Source organism: Pseudonaja textilis, chromosome 2 (genome assembly GCF_049901715.1).
Source record: "Pseudonaja textilis isolate UNSWEBS1 chromosome 2, rPseTex1.2, whole genome shotgun sequence".
Lineage (NCBI taxonomy): Eukaryota > Metazoa > Chordata > Lepidosauria > Squamata > Elapidae > Pseudonaja > Pseudonaja textilis.
Genome location: NC_141991.1, coordinates 22,879,905 through 22,903,335, shown reverse-complemented (window position 1 = coordinate 22,903,335; position 23,431 = coordinate 22,879,905). Strand labels below are relative to the sequence as shown.

The following is a 23,431-nucleotide window of genomic DNA, read 5'->3' as shown; positions in this document are numbered from 1 at the left end:
TCAAAAACTAGTGCACACCTATTTACACTTAAAACCTGTTGAATTTAATATGGCTTTTTTTTCCTAAAATTGCAACCAATTTGCATTTCTATTTTTTTTTTTTTAAATGGAAATTCAGGACAATGCTCAAAATACAGTCATACATCGATTCATGACTCAGAACACAAGCTTAAACGTGTAGTATATATTTTATATATGTGATTATATCACTATGCCTCCACTATTGCTGTTAATTAGCACACTGAGGCTGTTTAGGAGGTAATGGGAGTTGCAATCCAACACGCTCAGATGACTTGAGGTCAGGTTGAAAGTAACTGTTACTCAGTATATAAAGTTTTCTTGCTCTGCTATAAATATATTTACATTGAAAGCTCACTCCTGTGAGCATCATCACTTGAGACTTTCAAGAAGAGATTGGATTGCCATTTGTCAGAAATGGTGTAGGGTCTCCCGCTTGGGCGGGGGGTTGGATTAGATGACTTACAAGGTCCCTTCCAACTCTGATTATCTATTATCTGTTATCCTGTTCATTCCCTGGGAAGTTGCTCAAGTTGCTTTGAATATAGAGAGTTGGTGGCATATAAATTTAATAAATAAAAAGTTTCTTCTTTCTATATGTTTGGCTTATCAATTTATGGGCAGTTGAATTGACATTGCTCACATTAAATTTAATAATTGTGTATTAAAAATGCAACAGAAGCATCCATTAATCAGCTATACTGACATATAAAGCACTATTGGTCAGAGTCACTTGAGATGTATATCCTGGGAAAACATTCTGTTTTAGGAAGAAACAGGTTTGAAGCACAAAAGCTGGACGTATGGGGAAAAAAAATCCACATTAAGGCTTTGGATACAAAGCAAGTAATTTCTACAAAGATCACTGTTGTACTCAGTTCATTCTAACAGTCTTCGAAGTCTTAAACCTGAGTTCTTGAGGGTGTTTTTCTCAGTAGAGGTATCATGGATTTAACTTGGATTTATATCCAGCAAATATTACCTTCTACTACTGAGTTATGATTTGCTCACACTTCTGGGAGAGGTACATGACATCAATGAGGTGGTCATGAGCATCTGTTGGGATAAATCCCACCCCACCCCACACCCCACTCAAGAAGAAGAAGAATATTCAAACACACCAGCAGTTCAGAGTGTGGAAAAAGGCTCAAGTGTCTCTCTCACCTTGGCGAAGCCAAAATTGAAATTGATAGCTTTGGCATGACCGATGTGCAGAATGCCATTGGGTTCAGGAGGGAATCGTGTACGGACCTAGGCAAACACATTTACGTCAACAAGGATTCTCTTCAACAGATCCCAGGCCTGCCCACTATGCCAAATTTATTTATAACTACAGAATCTCTTTAGGTTAAAGATCCCCAATAATAATGTACAACTGAACTGTTCCAGGCAACTGATACTGACTCTTTCTGCAGGTGAGAGCATAACAGAATCAATCAGCAGTGTAAAACTATACATATTCCTAAGTACATAAGTTCTAGTGGGTTCAGTGAACATGAATCCCATCTTAATAAATTATTGGCATTACTCTATACTGCTCTTCACAATTTATTTTAAATGTGTAGACAGATGTTTGTGTGCTCCTTTCAATCATTTTTTTTTTTTATTCCTGGCACCTTCCTGGACAACTCCCTAAAATTTTTTGGCAAGGCTTTTTTTAGAAGTGGTTTGCCCTTGTCTCCTTCCTAGGGCTGAAAGTGAATGACTGGCCCAAGATCATTCAGTTGGCTTTGTGATTAAGGTGGGACTAGAACTCAGAATTTCCCAGTTTCTAGACCAGGGGTGGGCAACTATGGCCCTTTTATGAATTATGGACTTCAACTCCCAGAATTCCTGAGCAAGCCATGCTAGCTCAGGAATTTTGGGAGTTGAAGTCCACAAGTCATAAAGGGGCCATAGTTGCCCACCTCTGTTCTAGACTGATGTCTTAACCACTACACCAGAGTGGCTCTTTAGTTGGGGAATCTTCACAATTTGGGGCCTAACACTTTTTACGTGTTAAAACATTTAGCTCCTTTTAAAAACTTCCATTTTTAGACTATGAATGTTAAGTTACACAGGTCAGTGATTGTATTAAATCACACTCTCCAATTTAGAGGATCTTTGTCTGCCTAACTCACCTGTCCACCTGTGACCTCTAAATGCTTCTTCAATAGATTCATGGTGTTGGGTGTGACAACGTAGCCTTCAGTTTTATAGTTCTCACCTGGAAAGGCAGAGAAAATACTTGAACTCAGAAGCGTAAAACATGGTCAGTGAATGCAGGATTTCTTTGCAATAAATGCAACTGTGCCCAAATAAATACAGTTGAAACAATTTTCTACCAAACTATCTGTCCAATGTCCCTATTTAATATACTCAAATTATTGGCTGACTGCTCTAATCAAGGGCTTGACAGTGACTACATGTCAACCCTTCAAGGTAGTCCAGGCAGGAAACAAAAACCTTAAATACTAATACAGGTACTACTGTTACTGTAAGGTTAAAGTAACAAAATCTTCCAAGTCACTAAGCACCTCCTCCCTTCACTACCTTTACTTTCCAGAGAACTATCACCCATCCCCTCCCACTTGTGACTGTATGACTGTAACTTTGTTGCTTATATCTTTACGATTTATACTGACTGTTTCCTAGTATGATTTGATTGCTTATTGTATCCTATGTCTATTATTAACTGTTGTACCTGATGACTCTTGACGAATGTATCTTTTCTTTTATGTACACTGAGAGCATTTGCACCAAGACAAATTCCTTGTGTGTCCAATCACACTTGGCCAATAAAGAATTCTATTCTATTCTATTCTATTCTATTCTATTCTATTCTATTCTATTCTATTCTATTCTATTCTATTCTATTCCGTCCCATCCCCTCGCCTCCCGTCCCGTCCCGTCCCATCCCATTCTAACTAGGTAAGGTCTCTTTTGAGACTTTCCCCACCTCAACCCTCCTCTGGACTCAGATCACTCCTCCTGTCAGAGTGTTGTCTAGGCTGTGGCTCTTACTTCCGTCTCCCAAGGTTATTCTCACAGCCTATTACATCAAGGCTTTTTAAATCAGCTTTTCTTGCATCCTGTCTGAAGGAGCCCTGTGTTACAAGAGGCTCTCTAATGGCACCAGGAGTGGATTCAACCTACAAAATAACATCAATAGCTGCTGGATTGGGCAACCTTTTCCATCCTATGGTCCATGCAATGATTTTTATGTCCGACCTGTGATATCAGCAAAATGTACAGGCTAAGTTTTTTATTTTCCTATTTCAAATGAGTATGTAGTAGCAGCAGTGCCTTGGGGGATTTTAGGGGGTGTATTAAATGCCTTAAGACATCAGCATTGCCACTGAAATCCCCAACTCCATATAAATGTGGGGGCAAACATTTTGGATGCACTTCATTGGCAACAAATTCTAGTGAGGCACAATTGAAACGCTAGAAACTGACTGTGACTTCCTGGTTGCCTATCATGTGTGCTAAATGCTAACATTTAGGCCTTGAAGGCTGAAATGCAGAGCCTTCTCTGATTTATCCATAAGTAGATTGCAAAAACTCCAAGGCAGCTCACCTGGCTTATGGAATTTGAGTGCTTCCCCTCTCAGCTGCTCCATGAGTGATTTTGTCTCTTGGTGTGGTTCCCCTAAAGAACATTGGTTTGGATATTGTTTATTTATTTATTTTTTAAATTGTTATGCCACACATCTCATTATCCAAAACAACCCTGGCATAAAAAGCCAGAGAATTAAATATCAGGCATTCCGAAGCATTCCCATCTATAACAGCCACTATAGTTATTCTCCCCCACCCACTACCCTTAATGGTGGCCTTCTTTCCTGGTTGCCTTTCTATTTTTTCTTCTTCTTATATCTATGCCTAAATCAGGATTTCTTTTTACGTGTATTTTACTTGTAACACAAAGGGCCATCTACCTTTATGACATACAGTTAGTATGAATAGGAGTTAACCAGTGGTGGGATTCAAATGTTTTTGTCACCGGTTCGGTGGGTGTGGCTTAGTGGGCATGCTTTGCACGCGTGCATTTTGCATGCACGCACGCACCAAACATGCACTTTGTGCGGGCACAGAGGCATTCTTACTTGCCTCCTGCAAGCCTGCACAATCCCGGTCACTTCAGCAGCTGCCGCGTGACGCTGCATTTCAAATTCAGAGGATAAAGGTGAGTATGGGACAGAGGTGGGATTCAGCAGGTTCTAACCAGTTCTGGAGAACCAGTAGCGGAAATTTTGAGTAGTTCGGAGAACCGGCAAATGCCACTTCTGACTGGAATTATATAGTATCCTTCCCCTGCCATGCCCACCAAGCCACGCCCACAGAACTGGTAGTAAAAAAAATTGAATCCCACCACTGGTATGGGAGCCCAGACGGTCGGGTGGGCCCAACAGCAAAGAGGCTGAGAGAACCGGTTTGGTCTCCACTGCTCATCACTCCTACCGGCTCACAAGAACCGGGCAGAACTGGTCGAATACAACCACTGGAGTTAACAGAAGAAGCAATATTAAATATTGCAGAACATTCATCACAAGAAGAAGCTGCCAGAACTAAAGATATAACTTCTAGTGAGAATGGGAGACTGAAAGCCCAATTTTCTGGCTACCACTAGAAGTCATAACCTAGATATGATCTTAAATTGAAGGAACCCGAATGTTTGGCAGCCCAGCCAAGGTAGCCGACAGTTACAATGCAATCAACAACAGATCAGCAATATTTGGAGGGCCTGATCTCATGTACCCATGTTTTAGACTAGCATTTTGAAAAATACAAGACACTAAATTGTTAATATCAGTTGAACCTTCTTCAGGCTCAAATAGAATGGACCACACTGTATGGTAAACAGCCCTATAAAAATCCTGGCAATAGTCTAACTACCTGGTACTCTTCAAACTAGAAGCAATCCTGCAGGATTTCAGACTGCATCCCTTCCTAATCCTCCTAGAAATAGGATAAAGGCTGAATCTAGAACCTCCTGGATGCTAAGAATGTACATAACCCTAAATGGCAGCTTTTCCCGAGGAAACCTTTGAGTAAACTCCCCCAACATTACAGAAAACACAAATAATCTTGTATTGTACCCAGATGTTCAACCTCAGATGTTCGTTGTAGCTCTGTTTCCTTCACAGATGTTGGATGAAAACTCCCAGAATTCCCAGCCAGTCTTGGGTTAGGATGCCTGGGAATTTTTGGAAGGACGCGTTCCAAATAGTTCTGGAGAACTCCAAATATGAAAAAGATTCTCAACAGTTAATTGGGAGACCACTGTTCTCCCTAGAGGGCAGCCCTGACTTCAGCAGAGGTTGAAGACTTCTTAACTGGCAGAAATAATTTTCCAAGGCAGATTTTTTTTTTTAAAAAAAGCAAGCACTGTGGATGTTTACCCTGCGAATTCTCTGTGTCCTTTACTGTGAGGGCAGGTGGATGCTGAAAGGCTGCAAAATCCTGTGGCTACAAGGGCCAGAGAGAGGCCATCCTGGATATAGAACATTACAGAACGTAATTTCAGTTTACAGCCAGACACATACAAAGCAAAGCACCCATTCAAAAAAGGCCTTACCATTTTCCACCACCACTGCTTTCCTCTGCTCTGGCTCAGTATTACGGGCCTTCGGGGTCTGGCAAGACAAACAATAACCACTGGGTGTCACCCGACCTGGCCTCAGTAGTTAACAAAAGACAAGTTCCTAACAGGACCACTACAGGCAGAAATCTAGCCGCTAAAGTTTTCTCCCGGAATAAGGAGAGGATATTGGGAAAACTTTCCATCCTACTGGCAGGAAACAAACAGAAGAAGGGAAAGGCAGCTTACATTCCCAGCTAAGGGACAATGGCATTCTGACAGGCTCCAGCTACCAAAGGCATTCAATTTTATCAGAGTGATGTTTCACTGGCCCTTTAGCTCCAACCCTAAACACTTTTAACAAGGGCATGATCAAAGCATATATGCACATACTGCCACAGGATTGCCTAGCCTCAAAACTTACTAACCTTTGGAAAAACTCTAAAAACCCAATTTGTCAATACGGGCAAGACCAGGATGATTTATGATCTCAACTGGTAAGAGGATGGATGACTAGTAGTTATGTGTATTTTTCTTCTCCCATGTGCTGTATTTGCCTATGTGGTTTTACATAATTCTGATACTGTATCCTTTGGATTAGCTGGCCTAAATGATAAATTGATATGAAATGACAAATATTAACATTTATTAGGTATATTTCTTAATACCTAAATAATAAGTATAAAATAAAAGAACAGGGTCAGAAAGCATCATACCCTCCCTCCCTAGCAACTGTTCCTGCCTCCCTTGGAATGACTACCTAAAAAGCTCGGTGCCCATCTATGGCAAATCATCCCCCTATCCCAGACATCTCCAAACTTGGCAACTTTAAGACTTGTGGACTTCAACTCCCAGGGAGAATTCTGGGAGTTGAAGTCCACAAGTCTTAAAGTTGCCAAGTTTGGAGACCTCTGCCCTCCAAAACCCTCAGCCCTTACCTATCGGTAAATAACAAATGTACATGGATTACAAATGTAAGCATGCCAATAAATGTGTGCTAAGGGGGAGGAAATGGCCAATTAAACTACCTTGGATTTCTTTTCCAGGTCAGCTTCTGTCTTTGGGCCTAGTAAGTTTAAAACCTGCATGAGAAAAACAGAAACAAAGTTAGAATAGGGAAAGGAACTGGATGGCTTATAGCAAGCTCAACTTCATTTCTTCAGCCAATAGACAAAAAACTATTTTTAGCTGCCTCAAGGAGCAGTTCTTCTTACACAAGAGCAGGGGCCCCCAACCTCTGGGCCGAGGCCCACTAGCAGGCCTTGAGCCATTTGGAACCAGACTCTGCAAGCGAAAGGACAACCAAAATGATCTGCAAGAGCAGCTCTTGTTTGGAATAATAATAGTAGGGCTTTTTAAATGCATAAATCCTTCATTTTTAGTCAATTCTCATATATATATATATATATATGCATGTGACATGTTCAAGTACATGATCCAAAATGGTAGGCCCAACTATGTACCTGTAGGTCCACTTCGTTTTTAATTATTTTGCCATCTGCCCATTTCAACTTGCTCCGGGCCTCACCTGCAAGAAAATAAAAAACTTAAGGACCGCCGATGCCTTTACTTAGAATTGGCACTTAAGACAGACAACTACTGTATCTGGGACTCTTACTATAACTGGAGTGGGGAAGATGTGATATGTGTGACAAACTCTGTCAGGAGCGCCTGAAGGGTTTGAATTTATGCTACCTCCATTAGAGATAGTGTGTCACTTCTCTAATTCCTTGGAAAAAAGCAGCACAAAAGAATTACAGGTAGTCTCTGATTTACAACAGTTTATTTAGTAACCATTTAAAGGTTTAACAGCACTGAAAAAAGTGACTTCTGACAATTTTACAACTGTTGCAGCATCCCCATGGTCATCTGATCAAAATTCAGATGCTTGGTAACTAGTTCATATTTATGACAGTTGCAGTGTCCCGGGATCATGTGATCAGCTTTTGGGACCTTCATAAACAAAAGAATCAATGGGGAAGCCAGATTCACTTAACAAACTTGTTATTAACTTAGCAACTGCAGTGATTCACTTAACAACCTGTAGCGAGAACGGTCATAAAATGGGGCAAAACTCACTTAACAAATGTCTCATATAACAAGAGAAATATTGGGTTCAATTGTGGTTGTAAGTTGAGGACTACCTTATTGCAAGGCGAAGCTTTATCAGGTTTTCAGGTACTGGGTACCCGTTATTTATTTTAAAACGAACAAAAACCTCATAAGGTTTTCAAGATTTCAGTGAATTTACCTCAGGATCAGGAGTAGCAAAATATTTTGAATCTTAAAAAAACCCTCTTCAGTTGAAATACGCAGTTCTGATCATCCCAGCAATGCTCTGGGCTTTGACTTTAAAATAACTGTTTCAAATTCAAAAGACATCAATTTCAAGCTCAAACGGTTGGGACAAAGACAAGTCTTATCAATTTCAAAACACTCTGGATTCCAAACATCCCTTTTTCATCTTCATCTGAAGTCCATCTGATTTCATGCAAGCATGGTATAATTGTGCAAACCTTGGTGAGAGTCTGGCCTTTTAAAAATAATTTTTAAAAAGTCGTGTGGATTATATGTGAAAGCCCCCAGGAAAATTGTTTTACTTCCTCTGTTCTGCTTTACTGTATGAAACAGAACATCGGAGAAGGCAGAGCTCTTGTTATGCTTTGCATTTATTCCTCCACTGAATTTGCTGGTGACATTTTCAGGGGCAGGAAACAAGGAGAAAAGAGCCAACTTTGAAAAAGGCACATGATAGGATAAGACTTGTGCCTCCAACATTAAGGGGACATCCCACCACTGCAGTGAACATGAAGCACCTTCTCCCTGGAACATGGCACACTCCACTCACCCATCAGAACCCCCATATTAAAATGATAGCGTTCTGAAAGGAGCCGAGTTCTGTGTTTGCAGATGGCAGCTTCCACCTAGATGTAAAGAGAGGAAGAAAAATTCTGGTTTAAGACAATGAGAAAGATTCAAAATGACTTCCATTAAATTGATTTAAAAAAGCTATAAGCAGTTTATGTAGAAAATTACAAGACTAACAGAACTCTGTGTGTGTGTGTGTGTGTGTGTGTGTGTGTGTGTGTGTTTAAGGAGAGAAAGAGACAAGATTCAGCATTCTTTATTTTTAAAAATTCCCTGGTAGCATTACATAAGCATTGTCATCAATTTAAACGATGGCAATGTGGACTAAAATGAGCTAGTAGGGAACTATACACAGACAACTATCGCATCCAATGTGATTATTTTTAAGGACCTAAAATGGCCAGGTGTTCATTGAAAAGGAAATATTAAATGGATTTATTTTCAATATTACTTGCAAGCCAAAATTTTAGCATAGCATGAAAAGAGCACGCCTGTTAAGTTGCTCTTGTCCACTCACATGTTTAGCATTATAGGCAGTCCTCGACTAACAAACAGAATTGGGGCCAGGATTTCCATTGCTACACAAGGCAGTTGTTAAGTGAATCTGGCTTCCCTCATTGACTTTGCCTATCAAAAGCCAGCTGGAAAGGTTGCAAATAACCCTCCAGATCAGTGGTGGGATTCCCACTGAAAATATATCATTCATTCTTGTATTTTCAAATCTAGTCCATAATATTTTACAAACTTTGGAATATTATTCTTAATTTTGTAATACTGTAATTTTGAATGGCCACTAAATGAATGATTGTTAAGTCGAGGACTCTCTGTACCTTAAATCAGGAGCCTTGGCTTATTCCTCTCTTATCCTGTCAGAAGCATATGGCAGGGTTTGTTAGGAATGGCCTTGTTAGGAATAATTCACCTGGAGATTGTTTTATTTTTGGCCTCCATATAGGACTGAAACTTACTGCCTCTTCAATCTGTTCTGGTGTGACGACCACGCCAATGCCACATTCTCTGTCAAAATCTGCTGAATTAATGGGATCCACAGGATGACTTTTAAGGTATTCCAGAGCAGCTGCAGGTATAAATACAGATGGATTAGAAAGGGCAGTGTGCTTCAGTAGGTGGGGTGTTTGACCAGCATCTGGATGATTTTGACTCAAACCTTCACCCAGCTATAAATCTAGCCAGTGAGCCTACAACTGTCATTACCTTACATTCTTGCCTCCTTCACAAATTGGAAGAGGCACCTGTGTTTTCACTCTTGGCAGTTTGAAGGTGTGTGGACTTCCAGAATTCCTTAGCCTGTTATGCTGGCTGGGGAATTTTGGGAGTTGAAGTCCACACATCTTCAAACACTCAAGGGTGAGAAACACTGAACACCATTTGATACACCATGAAGAATGGGAAGATAAAAATAAATCAGAGCGATGACAGAGGGAAATTTCACAAATGAATAGGCCATGCTCCTGTAAGGTTTTCAGAGCAGAACCCATGGCATTTTCCAGATGACTCAGGATAAAGCTTCCCAGTTGTCACTATGGGGCTGAACCGCGGTTTTGCTCTCTAACCACTTGCCATGAAAACTCACAACTCTTGAGCCCTTCTGTAACTATTATCTGGGTGATTCTTTATATGCTATTTCTTTTTGTGATCTCTGAAATATGTTATTCCACTCAAAGGCATGGGCAAAATGTTCTCTGCTCAACAAAGGCTCTTCCATTATCATATCATTGCCAACTCATGCATCCCATATAATGTTTAAGAATTCAAAATGGCAAGGAATAAATTTTGATGTAGTCCACCCATCCGAAATGCCTCTCTCTTACCACGGAGACAACACTGAGCAGGAAGATTCCTTTAGCGGAAAAGCTTCCTGTTTCTCAAGCTCTGACCATTTATTTCATCCGGTCCATTGTGGTATAAGAAGGCATGCAATAAGGCCTTGGGGGCCAAATCCAATCATCAGTGATCAAAAAGAACAGGGGACTTTTGGCTCCAGCCTGTGAAATTCCAAAGTATGTACCATTGAGTTGCAGATCTGTAATGATCTTTTTGGTAGCAATGTACTCAACAAGGTGACCAAGACGCTTTGAGTCCTTAAGCCGGGAAGCCACATTATACAACAGAGTGCCGACTGTCTTGTCAATCACTGGACCCAGGATTCCTTGTGCCTAAAGAGTGAGAAGAGTTAAAAGGGATAGCTGAAAGTCAGGATAACAGCAAGAGTATATATTAGGAAGAAGCAATAAGTCTCTTAGAAATGGAGAGTCTTTTCTAACCTTAACTCTAACCCTAGGTAAATCCAGACAGATTGTCCTCTCTGATATTTCCAAATGGAAAACAAACATTACAGAATTGTTCCAATCCAACAATCCAAAGACTAGCATCCATACAGGTAATCTTCAACTTATAACCGTAATGGAGCCTTCCTATTATGGTTGTAAGTTGTGAGGGTCATAAAGTAGGTCAATTTCACAACCTGTTTTGGGATAGCTGTAAACAAACACTGAGCTCATTAAGCAAACATATTGTTTGCTATGGGGTCTTTTTTTTTTTTACAGAAAAGCAGAAGTAAACTCCAGTTTTCAGCAAAAAGGTGTAATTCACAGACCGTGGGAGGCTACAAATAGCCATAAACATAGGCTGATTGCTCAGTGCCCAAAATCTTGCTATGTGACCACATCAGGGGTGGGGATGGGAGAGAAGACTACTGTCCGAATTTTGAACCCAGTTGTAAGTATCTTTGAAGTAAAGTATCTCGTTAATTGTTAAGTGATTGATGGCAAGTTGAAGGATTCTTCTAGCTCATTTTAGCTACTGTATTTGCATGTATGAATATAAATAATGGTACAACAGCCAAACTGATTAATTTTTTGTGTTTACAAAAGAACCTCAATCAACTCAGTTGTTATTCTTTAAATCTATAAAACAACTTCTAAAAGATTTGTCTATTATTAAGCTAGGCTAATCACATGATTTGGGGGAATTATAATGTCAAAGGCCTTTTTCTTAACAATAGAATACATGTTAAATCTGCCCCACCCAATGACTTCGCCCTCTTCCCCCCAAAAAAGGCAAAACATATATTGAAAAACAATAGCCTGGTTTCTTTTTCATTTGTTATTTATATTCAGACAGCCTCTATGTAGAGTCACACTTTCATTTCTAGAGAGATACACAAAGGAAGGAAATTCCAATGCAGAAAAATGGCTTGGGAGCTACTGTAATTCCCTGCACTAAGATATGAATTTTAATATCTTAAGAGACATTTCTATAGGATTTTTATGACAACAGTATTGAAACTTGGACCACATTACTTTAATATGTTTGAACTCAGCTAATGTTGACACTGAAATGGCTATTTGGTGAACAACTTTAATGTGAATCAAATACATTGTTAGCATTCCTTCAGAGATAATCACAAATTGCAACTTTACCTAGGATCAAAAAAATTCCCTTTAAATCTTTACTATTTATATTTGTACTAGAACAGAAGACAAGAATCAAATAAAATTTACAAGGAGCCTACAAGAGACACCATTAACCATTGGTATTCCTAGAATGATGGTACAGGTAGGTCCAAAAAACCCAATTCCTTACTCAATATATGGCAAGTGTTAGACATAGTTTGGGAACTTCATTATACTTATAAATGACCTATTTAAATTATTTTAGGTTTAAGGCAGCACGATTAACCTGTTCCATTGATCTCAACATGACTAAGTCTAATCCAGCCACTGACACATTTTAGGATTGTTTAAATTGCAAGTATAACTAGTTTGAACATTCACTGAAAGAATAAACAGAGTAGAATCTACACATAACAAGATAGAAACGACAGCAAAACATGTTAGGGAAACGGAGGAACAGATTTCCAAATACCTATCTACTCAGTAGCAGTTTGTTTATTCCAGTGGAATTTACACCCATGCATATGTTTGTATGAACAGCAAAATTATCAGGCTAATTCAAATTTGACAAACCTCTCTAAAATTACATAAAGCAGAAGCCATATCTGGGAACTATCTAAGGTCTCCTAAAATCCAAAGCAAATACCTTTTGTTTAAAATCAACACATTTATAGCAGTTTTGATTAAATCTATCCTTGCCACCCAATGGCTGTGTTCACACAATATGCCAAGATGTATTTTGCTCACTCATGGTATAAAATTACAGTTGGCAGATTCCCATATTAATTTGCTGTTTATGTTATATTGTACATTTTATTTTATTTTAATCTATTCTATTGTAAACCAGCCACAGACACTTATGCGAGAAGGCTGGATATATCAAACGAATAAAATAAAATTATGAATAGTCTCACAAACAAGCCATTAGATAGCTTAGTACATTATACATAAACCCAACTATGAATTGCTCAGTACGACCCATTGAAACGCTGAGTAAGAAAGCAAGAGACAAATATCTGGAAGTGAATTAATAGCACAAAAGTGATTGAGAAACGGGGGACAGAGTTTCGCTCGTTTTAGAGGAAAAGTAGCTTCCTGATGAGCAGAAACAGCTTTTTTTTTTTTTGAAACGTAAGTTGGAAATTGAAGGACGAGGAAAGCTTTCGCCTCTTTCAATTTCTTCTTAAAGGGCAGGGTCACTACCGGAAAGGGTACAGAAAACGTGGCAAGGCTAGCCCCAGACAGCTGGGGAAACCGTGAAGGGGCTACAGACGTAAAAGAAGGGCGGCTACTGAGACCTGTCCGACTGCCTCGCGGAGCAACGCGGTGAGAGCCTCATTCCGAAGAGTCTCGCGAGCCTTGCTCTCACTCAGCCCGATGCTCACGAAGAGCCGCAGCGGGTCCGATTCATCAGCCGCCATGCTGCCGCCTGCTCCTGCCATCACGCCTACTTCCGCCCGCAGTAGGGCACGGGCTTCTCCACGCCAGTGAGAGCTGCGAAACGCCAAACCAATCCGAAACTGCGGTCCTCCTCATTGACCAATGAGAAACACTTTCACAGAGGCACGCCTTCCTGGGTTCTCCGACAAATCGGAAAAAAGCAGCCTGTCAGGAGGTGGGGCTATAGTTGCAGGAGGTTGCATCAATCTGAGAAGATATATTTAATTTAGTGCTGAGAAATTACATAGGCGGGTCTTTTATGTTTATAATATTGTGCTATTCAAAAAGTTTTTTTCCGTTATGAACTGCCCTAATTGTAGCCTTGAGGATCTCCTGAAAAATTCCAAGAGTCGGTTTAACATTTTGCTTTGTTTATACAAAAAAATCCTTACCAGATCATCTTTGTAAGAATGCTGTAAAGTATATTCCTATCAAAATATAGTATATAAACACTAGTAAAATTGTATAAGCAGAAGCATAGAATCAAGTTCACATGAACTATTCATACCGCTTTATAAAGCCTTAGTAAGACCACACTTGGAATACTGCATCCAGTATTGGTCACTATATTACAAAAAAGATGTTGAGACTTTGGAAAAAGTGCAAAGAAGATCAACTAAGATGATTAAAGGCCTGGAGACTAAAACATGGACCTTTGCAGGATTTGGGTTTGGCTAGCCTAGAGAGGGAGGGACATGATAGCAATATTCCAGATTTGAGAGGCTGCTACAAAGAGGAGGAAGTCAATTTATTTTCCAAAGCAACAGAGGACAAGAAACAATGGATGGAAACTAAATCAAGGAGAGAAGCAACCTGGAATTAAGGAGAAACTGAGAACAATTCCTAAGAGTGAGAACAATTAACCAGTGGAACAGCTTGCCTCCAGAAATTGTGGTTGCTTCATCACCAGAAGTTTTTAAGAAGAGAGTGGACAGTCACTTGTCTGAAATGGTATGTGGTCTCCTGCTTGAGCAGGGGGCTGGACTAGAAGACCCCCAAGGTCCCTTCCAGCTCTATTCTGATTCTGATTCTCTTAGGACTTAATTTGTTACCTTAATCTAGGCCAGGTCTGTTAAACTCACAGCCTGGGGGCTGGATGAGTCATGCGCTGGCCATGCCTGGTTCAGCAAAGGGGGGAAAAGTCCAGATGCATCATGTGACACTGCTGTGACGATGTGATTTTGACACCCCCGATCTAGGCTAAATGCAGCTCAGCAATGATTCGGTAAAGCTAATTTTGTTCAAGATCAAAACACTAAACCTGGGTGGGGCCACAAAACATAAGTGGATTGTCAAAAAAGACATGATGAAGAAAGAGTGTTGTAACCTGCATACTTTCCTGGAAGTAAACATCTTGGAGTGCAATGAGGCTTTCTTCCAAATAGACCAGCAAGAGTTCACAATTAAATCATAAACCAAAGAGAATATAATGTGGGGCATTATGCATTTCAATTTCATTGTGCATTGACAAATGTTTGATTGATTACAGGTAGTCCTTACCTTACAACCCTTTGTTCAGTGACTACAGTATTTGAAGTTACAGTGGGACTGAAAACGTGATGACCAGTCCTCACACCTATGACAATAGCAGCATCCCCACCATCACATGATTAAAATTCAGGTACTCGACAATTGGTATGTATTTACAATGGTTGCAGCATCCTGGGATCCCATAATTGCCATTGGTGACTTTCCCAGCTGGCTTCCCACAAGAAAAATCAATGGGGGAAGCAGGATTTTGCTTAATCGCCCCATGGTTCACTTAACAACTGCAGTGATTCACTTAACAACTGTAGCAAATAGCTCATAAAATTGGATGTGGCTCATTTAAGAGCTGCCTTGCTTAGCAATGAGAATTCTGGTTCCAGTGGTGATCATAAGTTAAGAACTACGTGTATTATGTACCATAGGAAGTATGGAAACAATGAAACATTTACCAAACTTTGTGAAATCAGATAGAGCATTTAAATTAAGATGGGATAAATTTTGCAGGAGTTTTCTGATCAAGAGGGATACATACCTAAACTATTATATAAAATTCTAAGTAATTTTGGAGTCAGTGAGTGGTGAGATTCAAATATTGTTACCACCGGTTTGGTGGGTATGGCTTGGTGGATGTGCTTTGTGCTCGTGTACGCACTTTGCGTGCGCGCGCCAAATGAGCACTTTGCGCAGGCACAGAGGCATTCTAACCAGGGGTGGGATTCAAATTTTTAACAACTGGTTCTGTGGGCATGGCTTAGGTGGTGGGCATGGCTTGGTGGTCATGTGATTGGGTATGGCCAACTCAATATCACTCACATTGAGGCACACATCTCCTCACTTGGCCTCTCATGACTGTGGGGATGCTGCAACAGTTGTAAGTGTGAAAAATGGTCATAAGTCTCTTTTTTCAGTGCCATTGTAACTTTGAATGGTCACTCCACACAAGCAAAGTACCAGCAAAGGAGGGGAAAAAAACTCCAGAGAAGTTCTTGAGACAAGAAGTCTAGTCCTGCCAAGAATGTAATAAGGGTTAACGGAGAGGCAATTTCTGTAAGCAACACCAGAATGTTTTCTTCCTGCCTTCCTTACAGGATTAGGCCAGTAATTTCTTCTAACAACAGGTTCCCCGAACTGCTTAGAATGTTAACAACCGGTTCTAGAGAATAGGTGCGAACTGGTAGAATCCAACCCCGATTCTATCTCACCTCCTGCAAGTCTCCACGATCCCGGTTGCTTCAGCAGCTGCCGCGCAGCACTCTTCTGTGCCACGCAAAACAGCTGCGCTTCAAATTCAGAGGATAAAGGTGAATATGGGAGCCTGGGCGGGCGGACCCAACAACAGAGCGGTGGAGAATCGGTTTGGTCTCCAGTGCTCATCACTGCTAACGGCTCGGCAGAACCAGGCAGAACCAGTAGAATACCACCATTGGAGTCAGTGATGAGTAAGCCTAATTATTTTAAAACATGTGTAAGTTAAGGATTACAAGCAGTCCTTGACATACGATCACAACTGAGTCCAAAATTTCTGTTGCTAAGTGAAACATTTCTTAAGCAAGTTTTGCCCCATTTTACAACCTTTCTTGCCTCACTTCTTAAGTGAATCACTGCAGTTGTTAAGTTAGTAACAAGACTGTTAAGTGAATCTGGTTTCACCATATAATTTGCATGTAAGAAGGTCACAGAAACTGATCACATGGCTCCAAAGCATTGCAACCATCATAAATATGAGTCAGTTCCCAAGCATCTTAATTTTGATCACTTGACCATGGGGATGCTGCAACGGTCGTAAATATGAAAAATGGTCGTAAGTCACTTTTTTCAGTGCTGTTGTAATTTTGAACTGTCACTAAATGAACTATTGTAAGTCAAGGACTACCTGTTACACTCTAAAATATAGAGACTGTAATAAGAACAACTAAGGAACGCTTATATATCCACATGTGTATGCATTGATAGGAGGTTCCATCTCTGCAAATCAATATTGCAAATACTGTACTTCTCACAATTAGCTGTCATCTAGATCAGGGGTGTCAAACTCTAGGCCCGGGGTCCGAATCTGGCCTGCAGGATGCTTAGATCTGGCCCATGGGACTGCCCTGGAAACAGCAGAGGACCGACCCACTGTGCCTCTGCCAGTGAAAACAGAGCCCAGGGCAGGGGTGGGATTCAACTGGTGTTACTACCAGTTTGGTGACTACATTTTGCGTGCCTGACACGCGCTGTGCGCACATGTAAAAAACCTTAAGCTGTGCCGCCCAGACAGCTGAAATGCGCAGCGTTTGAAAAGCAACTTTTTTTTCTGCTTTTTCAACCTCAGCTGCTTTGTTCAACCACAGCTGAGGTTGAAAAAGCAGGAGAAAAGTTGATTTTCAAACTTTGCAGTGCGTGCAAAGCAGCTGAGGCTGAAAAAGCAGAAAATAAAGGACAGGTAAGAGCCCGGGCAGGCAGGTCGGCCAAACAGCAGAAAACAGAGAACCGGTTTGGTGTCTGCTGCTGTATAGAGCTGGGCAGAACCGGTAGCATCCCACCCCTGGCCCGGGGGTGTGTGCACGTGGCCGTCCTGAGCACTGCTTCTGCTGGCAGAGGGTTGCAGGAGGCTGTCACAGCCAAAAATGGAGCTCGGGAGCCCATTTTCGCTGGTAGAATGCTTGGGCCACCACAGGTGCTTCCAACATGATTGATGTGGAGCTGGTCACACCTACCGCGGCCTCCTGAGGTCAAACACAACCCTGATGCGGCCCTCAATGAAATCAAGCTTGACATTCCTGATCTAGATGGTTCACCCCATTTAGTAGTTCAGATATATGGCTAATGAATTAGATGCTCAGAAAGCAAAACAGATGATCCAATTAACAAGTAATTCAGGTTAGGTTATTTGCACCCAGCCCCACTGGACTAGTTTTATCATTCATCTTTGCACAAACATCGACATATAAATACATATGTATATATTCTGGTACCTTTTTCTGCAAAGAAATTCAAAGTCAGCTCTGTTTTATGATCTGCCGTTGCCTAATATCTGTATAAAACCCAGGATATTTTGAGAAACTTATCAATTAGCAAAATAGCTTTGGAAGCAAAAGAGGCAAATTAAAAACCTACATTTTCTGAAGGAGTTGGCTTTGATGTCTGATGAAGTTATTTATGATGGGGACAGATTCTTTAAATCACTGTTTCTTAACCTTGGCAATGCTAAAGGTGTGTAGATTTCAAGTCCGTATTTAGTTGTGCCAAGATTGGGAGACACTGCTTTAAAAACACCAAGGCATTATATAGAGCTGATCAGGAAATATTACGTATTTGATCATGTGCCATCAAGCTGTTGTCAATTCCTGGCAACCACATGATAGATTTTCTCCAGGATGATCTATCCCAAACTTGGTCATTCAGGCCTTCTAACAGTGTGCTTGTTGCTGCTGTAATTGGGTCCATCCACTTGGTGGTGGGTATTCTCTCATTCTTTTTTCTTTCCACTTTGTCCAGTCCTAGTTGAACCCAGTTCATGGAATGTTATATGGAAAACTACTGTCTGCATCATTCCGATTTTTGTAGGTATAGACATATCCTGGCATTTGAGTATCTTTTCTATGGCTTTCATTGTTAACTTATCATCACTAGTCTCTGGTGTGTATCTGGTGTGTATACTTTACTTCTGATAATCCATCCTAAAAGGCAAAAGCTATCTATCACTTCTATATCTACCATTGTCAACTGTAAAACATTAGTATGGGGCCTTCTATTTGCTTCCAGTGTTGCCATTGCAGTTGGGCCTTGTTGTGGTATGCAGTTTGATTTTTCTTTAGTCTCTTTAGAAGTTAATTGAAGTTAATGGGTGGGGTTTTTAAATAACAAACTAATCATTTTTTATCTTTATGTCATTTTATAAGAGTGCAAATTATAATAATTGAACGCCTAAAGCAAAGCACTGAACAGAACATAATGGGCATTGCTCAAATAGTTCCTAAACAAATATGACCTAATTAAAACCTGGAAGTTTGCTGGATTGCAGAAGATTACAAATGACTGTGTTTAAGTTTGGTTACAAAAACTGCTGTTCAACTCAATATTCAATATCAATTTTAATGCCATAATAATTGATGCCATAATAATTATGGTACCATAATGATTATGATATCAATAATCAGTCCCGTGATTGGATTTCAATTATTTTTTGTTTATAGATTCTAGATTATTCATTTTGTTGATTTTTTTTTCTGGTCCCTAGTTTCTGATTTGCACAAAACTTTGAACAAGCTCTCATTCAGTATGAGGTTGCACTGCAGCTAAACTTAAGAATAGAGGTTTCCCATATTGTACATCCCTCTAACTAGGATACTGTACACCTTCAAAGAAGCAATAATGTTTGTTTAAATAAAACCATAATATTTGCATAAAAGAAGTAGCCCAGTTAATCCTGTACACATCATGCAATACAGGGAAATGCTAGGAACTTCAACCTTATGTCTGAGCAATTACTTTCCATGAAAAGATATCAAATTGCCTAATAATTCTCCTAGGCTTGCAGTGAATTAAACACTATCTGCATAAATGTGCATATGAAAAAAGGAGGTCATCCAAGACTGAGTACATTTGGAAAATATCACAGGAGTACTATAGTTTCTGGTTTATTTAATGGGATATAACTCATAGAAGGAGGTGACTCTCAACTGAACTTGGGTAACTAAAGTTCAACAACAACAACCTAAGCCTGGTAAGACTGGTTTGTACTGATCTGGTATTAGTTCTGGACACCACTAAGAAATCCCAGGAATATAGCCTGGACTGGGAAGCTGGAAAAAAAAAACTTCTGAGAAAAAGGCAATAGCAAACAGTGTTAGTAATTGGCCCATTATCTTTATCTTAAATACCCATGAAATTAAGGTGAATAATTTAAAATAAATAAGGACATTTTAAGTACCGGAGGGTGCTTCATTGGCAGGCTTTGGTATGGCATGATTGCTGTCATTTTCTGTTTTGCTGATTTTAAATTATTAATTTAAATTTGCACCAAGACAAATTCCTTGTGTGTCCAACCACACTTGGCCAATAAAGAATTCTATTCTATTCTATTCTATTCTATTCTATTCTATTCTATTCTATTCTATTCTATTCTGTTCTGTTCTGTTCTGTTCTGTTCTGTTCTGTTCTGTTCTGTTCTATTCTATTCTATTGTAAACATGCCTGCCTGTGAGCTTTGGGACACAGAGCAGTTTCTTGCACTTTAATCAAGGATTTGACGATCCCATTGTAGATGTCTGCCTTATCCTCTTGTTTGGGGTTAATTTATTTTTAGATTTCTGCTCCCTCCGTGCCACCTATCCTCTTTTTGTTGATTTTCTTTGCTTGATTTTTTTTTAGACCGAACCTTAGCATTAGGTAAAAGGGACATTTGACCTCTTCACAGTTTGACAAGGTCTGGCAAGCTTTTTTGCATGCCTAATTGGTTTCCAAACAGATAATCTCCATGAGATCACAAATGGGGAGGGGGGGGGGCATTAACTCCGCCCCCACCCGCACAGCTGTAATTTTTGCGAAATTCTTTCCCCGTGTTGCCTCAGTAGATGGCAGCAGCTTGCAACCTTGGTAGTGCAGAATTCTGACTGCAGCAAAATCGCACCTGGTTAATATTTGAATGGAGTACTGCACCCTGCAAAATACAGAACGGATGGCTAGAAAGGACCGCTTGCATAACACGTTCCCCCAAAAATCAATTCATTCACCAGAAGCTGACATAAGGTCAACGTTTTCTTTACCTTTTTAACTACATGTTACAGGTTGTTTGGGGGAGAGGAAAAAAAACCAAGAATTGCCGGATTGGAAAGTGGTCAGGGAGGAAATGGCTCAGGTACTGAAGGTTCAACAGCCTGGATGCAGCCTTTAGGACAGCGATTCCCTATTTGTGTTATTCATTTTTCTATATTTACATTTATTTTTGCAAGTTTTATATCCCAGGTGAATTATAACAGGTTGGAATGACGAACATGACAATAGAAATCCATCAAGATGATTAAAGAAAAACACAACAGTAATAACAAATTGACCCTTTTCCGCCGATATGTACGCTAATAAAATTTAGCTGGAAGACTGAAAGAATTAAAACTGCCTCTATCTTCGGAAAACCATGAGATAAGGAGGGAAGGATGCAGAATCTTTTGAGAGTTAAGAAGTATCCAAACATTTGTTAGTGAAGGTGAAGCTGCAAATCACAAATGAAGAATGGCTACATTTTAGGGAATATTATAGATAGTCCTCAATTTATGACCAGATGTTTAGGCATTCACTTCTAATTTTCAACAAGAGGCCCATAGCAAGGAATTGGTTTGCTTTTCAACAGCCTTCTTTCCTTAACGACTGCCATAAAAAAAGGTTGGCAAATCTTTTTTTGCAATTGTAAAAACCTGCTTCACAACTGTCATGAATTATGGCTGTGATGGGCAAGCTCCATTACCATCATCAGCTGAGGATTACCAGCATGTTGTCTTTGCTTTTTAACTATGATATTTATTTGTAGCTTGCCTTTATTTATTTTTTACAAATAACTCAAGGTAGCAAACATATCCAACACACCTCCCTCCTCCTGCTTTCACCGTAACAACATCCATGTAAAGATGGGTTGGACTGAGAGATAAGCTATTTCAGTGCTTGCACTATCATTTTCATGGGTTTCCCACTTTAAAATATCAGGAAACTAGGCTGTCAGCTTTCAAAAATCATAGCTTTTGTAGGTTCCAAGTATTGCTGTAAGGGCCCCCTGAGATTGCCTAGCCCCGTGATGGCGAACCTTTTCAGCACCAAATGCCCATTGTGTGCATATCCAAAATGCAACATGCGCCCCCCATGCATGGGCACCCCCGCAATCACACGCTCCTGCATATGTGTGTGTGCTCCCCTCATGCATGCACCCTACTCCCCTCATGTGCCCTGCCCTCCTTATGCACCTTACCCCCATGCACTTCCCCTGCATTCCCCCCGGTAGCATTCTACCAGTTCACACCTATTTGTTAGAACTGGTTGTTAACATTCTAAGCAGTTCGAAGAACCAGTTGTAAGAAGAAATTACTGGCCTAATCCTGTAAGGAAGGCAGGAAGGAAACATTCTGGTGTTGCTTACAGAAATTGCCTCTCCGTTAACCCTTATTACATTCTTGGCAGGACTAGACTTCCTGTCTCAGGAGTTTTTTCCCCCTCTTCTGCTGGTACTTTGCTTGTGTGAAGTGACCATTTAAAGTTAAAATGGCACTGAAAAAAGTGACTTATGACCATTTTTCACACATGACTGTTGCAGCATCCCCACAGTCATGAGAGGCCAAGCAAGGAGATGGATGCCTCGATGTGAGTGATATTGAGTTGGCCACATTCAGCCAATAACATGACCACCAAGCCATGTCCACCCAGTCACATGACAATCAAGCCACACCCACCACCTAAGCCATGCCCACAGTGTCAGCTGATGCTCCATTCAAAATCCAAGAAAGAAATACTTAGACTCCTTTAATCAGAGAAAAGATATGTGTTTCTTTCTTAAAGACATTGGATGTATTATGTATGAAGCTATTTTGAAGCATATGCGATTACATATGGTCTTCAGGGAAGACCACCATGCCTGCCTAAAAGTCAGAGTTTAAAAGTCAAGGATTTGATTGATGAAAAGGATTCCAAATGATCTTGAGCCACTAACTAAAAAGGCCCATCTCTCAAAATGCACTATTAAAGATTAAATGTGCGTTTTGAGAGATGGGGTCTCTTTAGCAGCCCCTTAATGCTTAGTGTGTTGCCATTATTTATTCATTTATTATTAACTTGTATGTCATCTGACTCTCAATAACTGTGAGTGCTAATCCAAATACAGTATAATAAATTAAAATAAATCAATAGTGAAAACCATAGGCTTTACTTAAAGTAGAAGGCTTGAGGCACCATCATAAAAGAATTCTACCATCTAGGTGAGCTTTCACAATCTGGAGATGTGTTGCCTATCAACTCCCCAAATCCCTACTTAGTGTAGCCAAAATTTGTGCTAGGTACCAGGAGTTGGGTGAACAGATCTGGTAGGTATCAGATTAAAGAATGAGCTAGGTTAATTATGATGTAGGTTAACTACATTGATGGAAACAAACCCTCCAAAATGCTCAGGGAGGCCAAGAATTTAGATATCTGGAGAGAGGATCAAAAAGACAACATAGTGTTTGTTACGTCATATTTCAGCTCATCTTGGCTTTTTTTTTAAATTGTCTTCTGCAGATGCATCTGATCCTGGACAGAAAGTACCTTCTCTTCTCCTAGCACTGCTTTTGCCCACTATTTGCCCCATCCCTGTCCTCTGATTAATTAGTATAGGTAGGCTTCATCCATTTCTTTGGAAGTACATATTTGCCCATTCTTTCTAGTTAATTCAGAAGACCATGGTGCTTCTCCCCCACACTAGTAAACATCAGCTTGGCTTGGGACAAAAGTCCTAGCGCCCACCTCATCACAGAAACTTTAATTACATACCTTCTTGGGATCAAAGGGCTGTTCCAGAACATTTAACTGGGTAAAAGGTCCAACTCTGACAAGTCTGGGGAATCAGTGACTGAGAGCCCTGAGTCACCCAGTGGTGAGTCAAAACGGGTCCAAAGAGCAGAGAGGAACCAAACATTTG

The 23,431-nt window shown here is 40.3% G+C and overlaps 1 protein-coding gene across 1 annotated transcript in view; it reads right to left on the bottom strand.

Annotated features, from left to right (window-relative positions):
* The window catches only part of QARS1 (glutaminyl-tRNA synthetase 1), a 30,572-nt gene extending 17,258 nt beyond the window's left edge, over positions 1 to 13,314 (bottom strand). The window contains exons 1-10 of the mRNA XM_026717924.2: positions 13,164 to 13,314; positions 10,479 to 10,626; positions 9,418 to 9,527; positions 8,430 to 8,505; positions 7,045 to 7,109; positions 6,610 to 6,663; positions 5,579 to 5,636; positions 3,578 to 3,649; positions 2,139 to 2,224; positions 1,183 to 1,269 (exon numbers count right to left, since the gene is read on the bottom strand). Of these exons, the coding sequence (XP_026573709.1) occupies positions 1,183 to 1,269; positions 2,139 to 2,224; positions 3,578 to 3,649; positions 5,579 to 5,636; positions 6,610 to 6,663; positions 7,045 to 7,109; positions 8,430 to 8,505; positions 9,418 to 9,527; positions 10,479 to 10,626; positions 13,164 to 13,307 (900 nt within the window). The 5' untranslated portion in view covers positions 13,308 to 13,314. The remainder of the gene's footprint in view (positions 1 to 1,182; positions 1,270 to 2,138; positions 2,225 to 3,577; positions 3,650 to 5,578; positions 5,637 to 6,609; positions 6,664 to 7,044; positions 7,110 to 8,429; positions 8,506 to 9,417; positions 9,528 to 10,478; positions 10,627 to 13,163) is intronic.
* Positions 13,315 to 23,431: the final 10,117 nt, after the last annotated feature.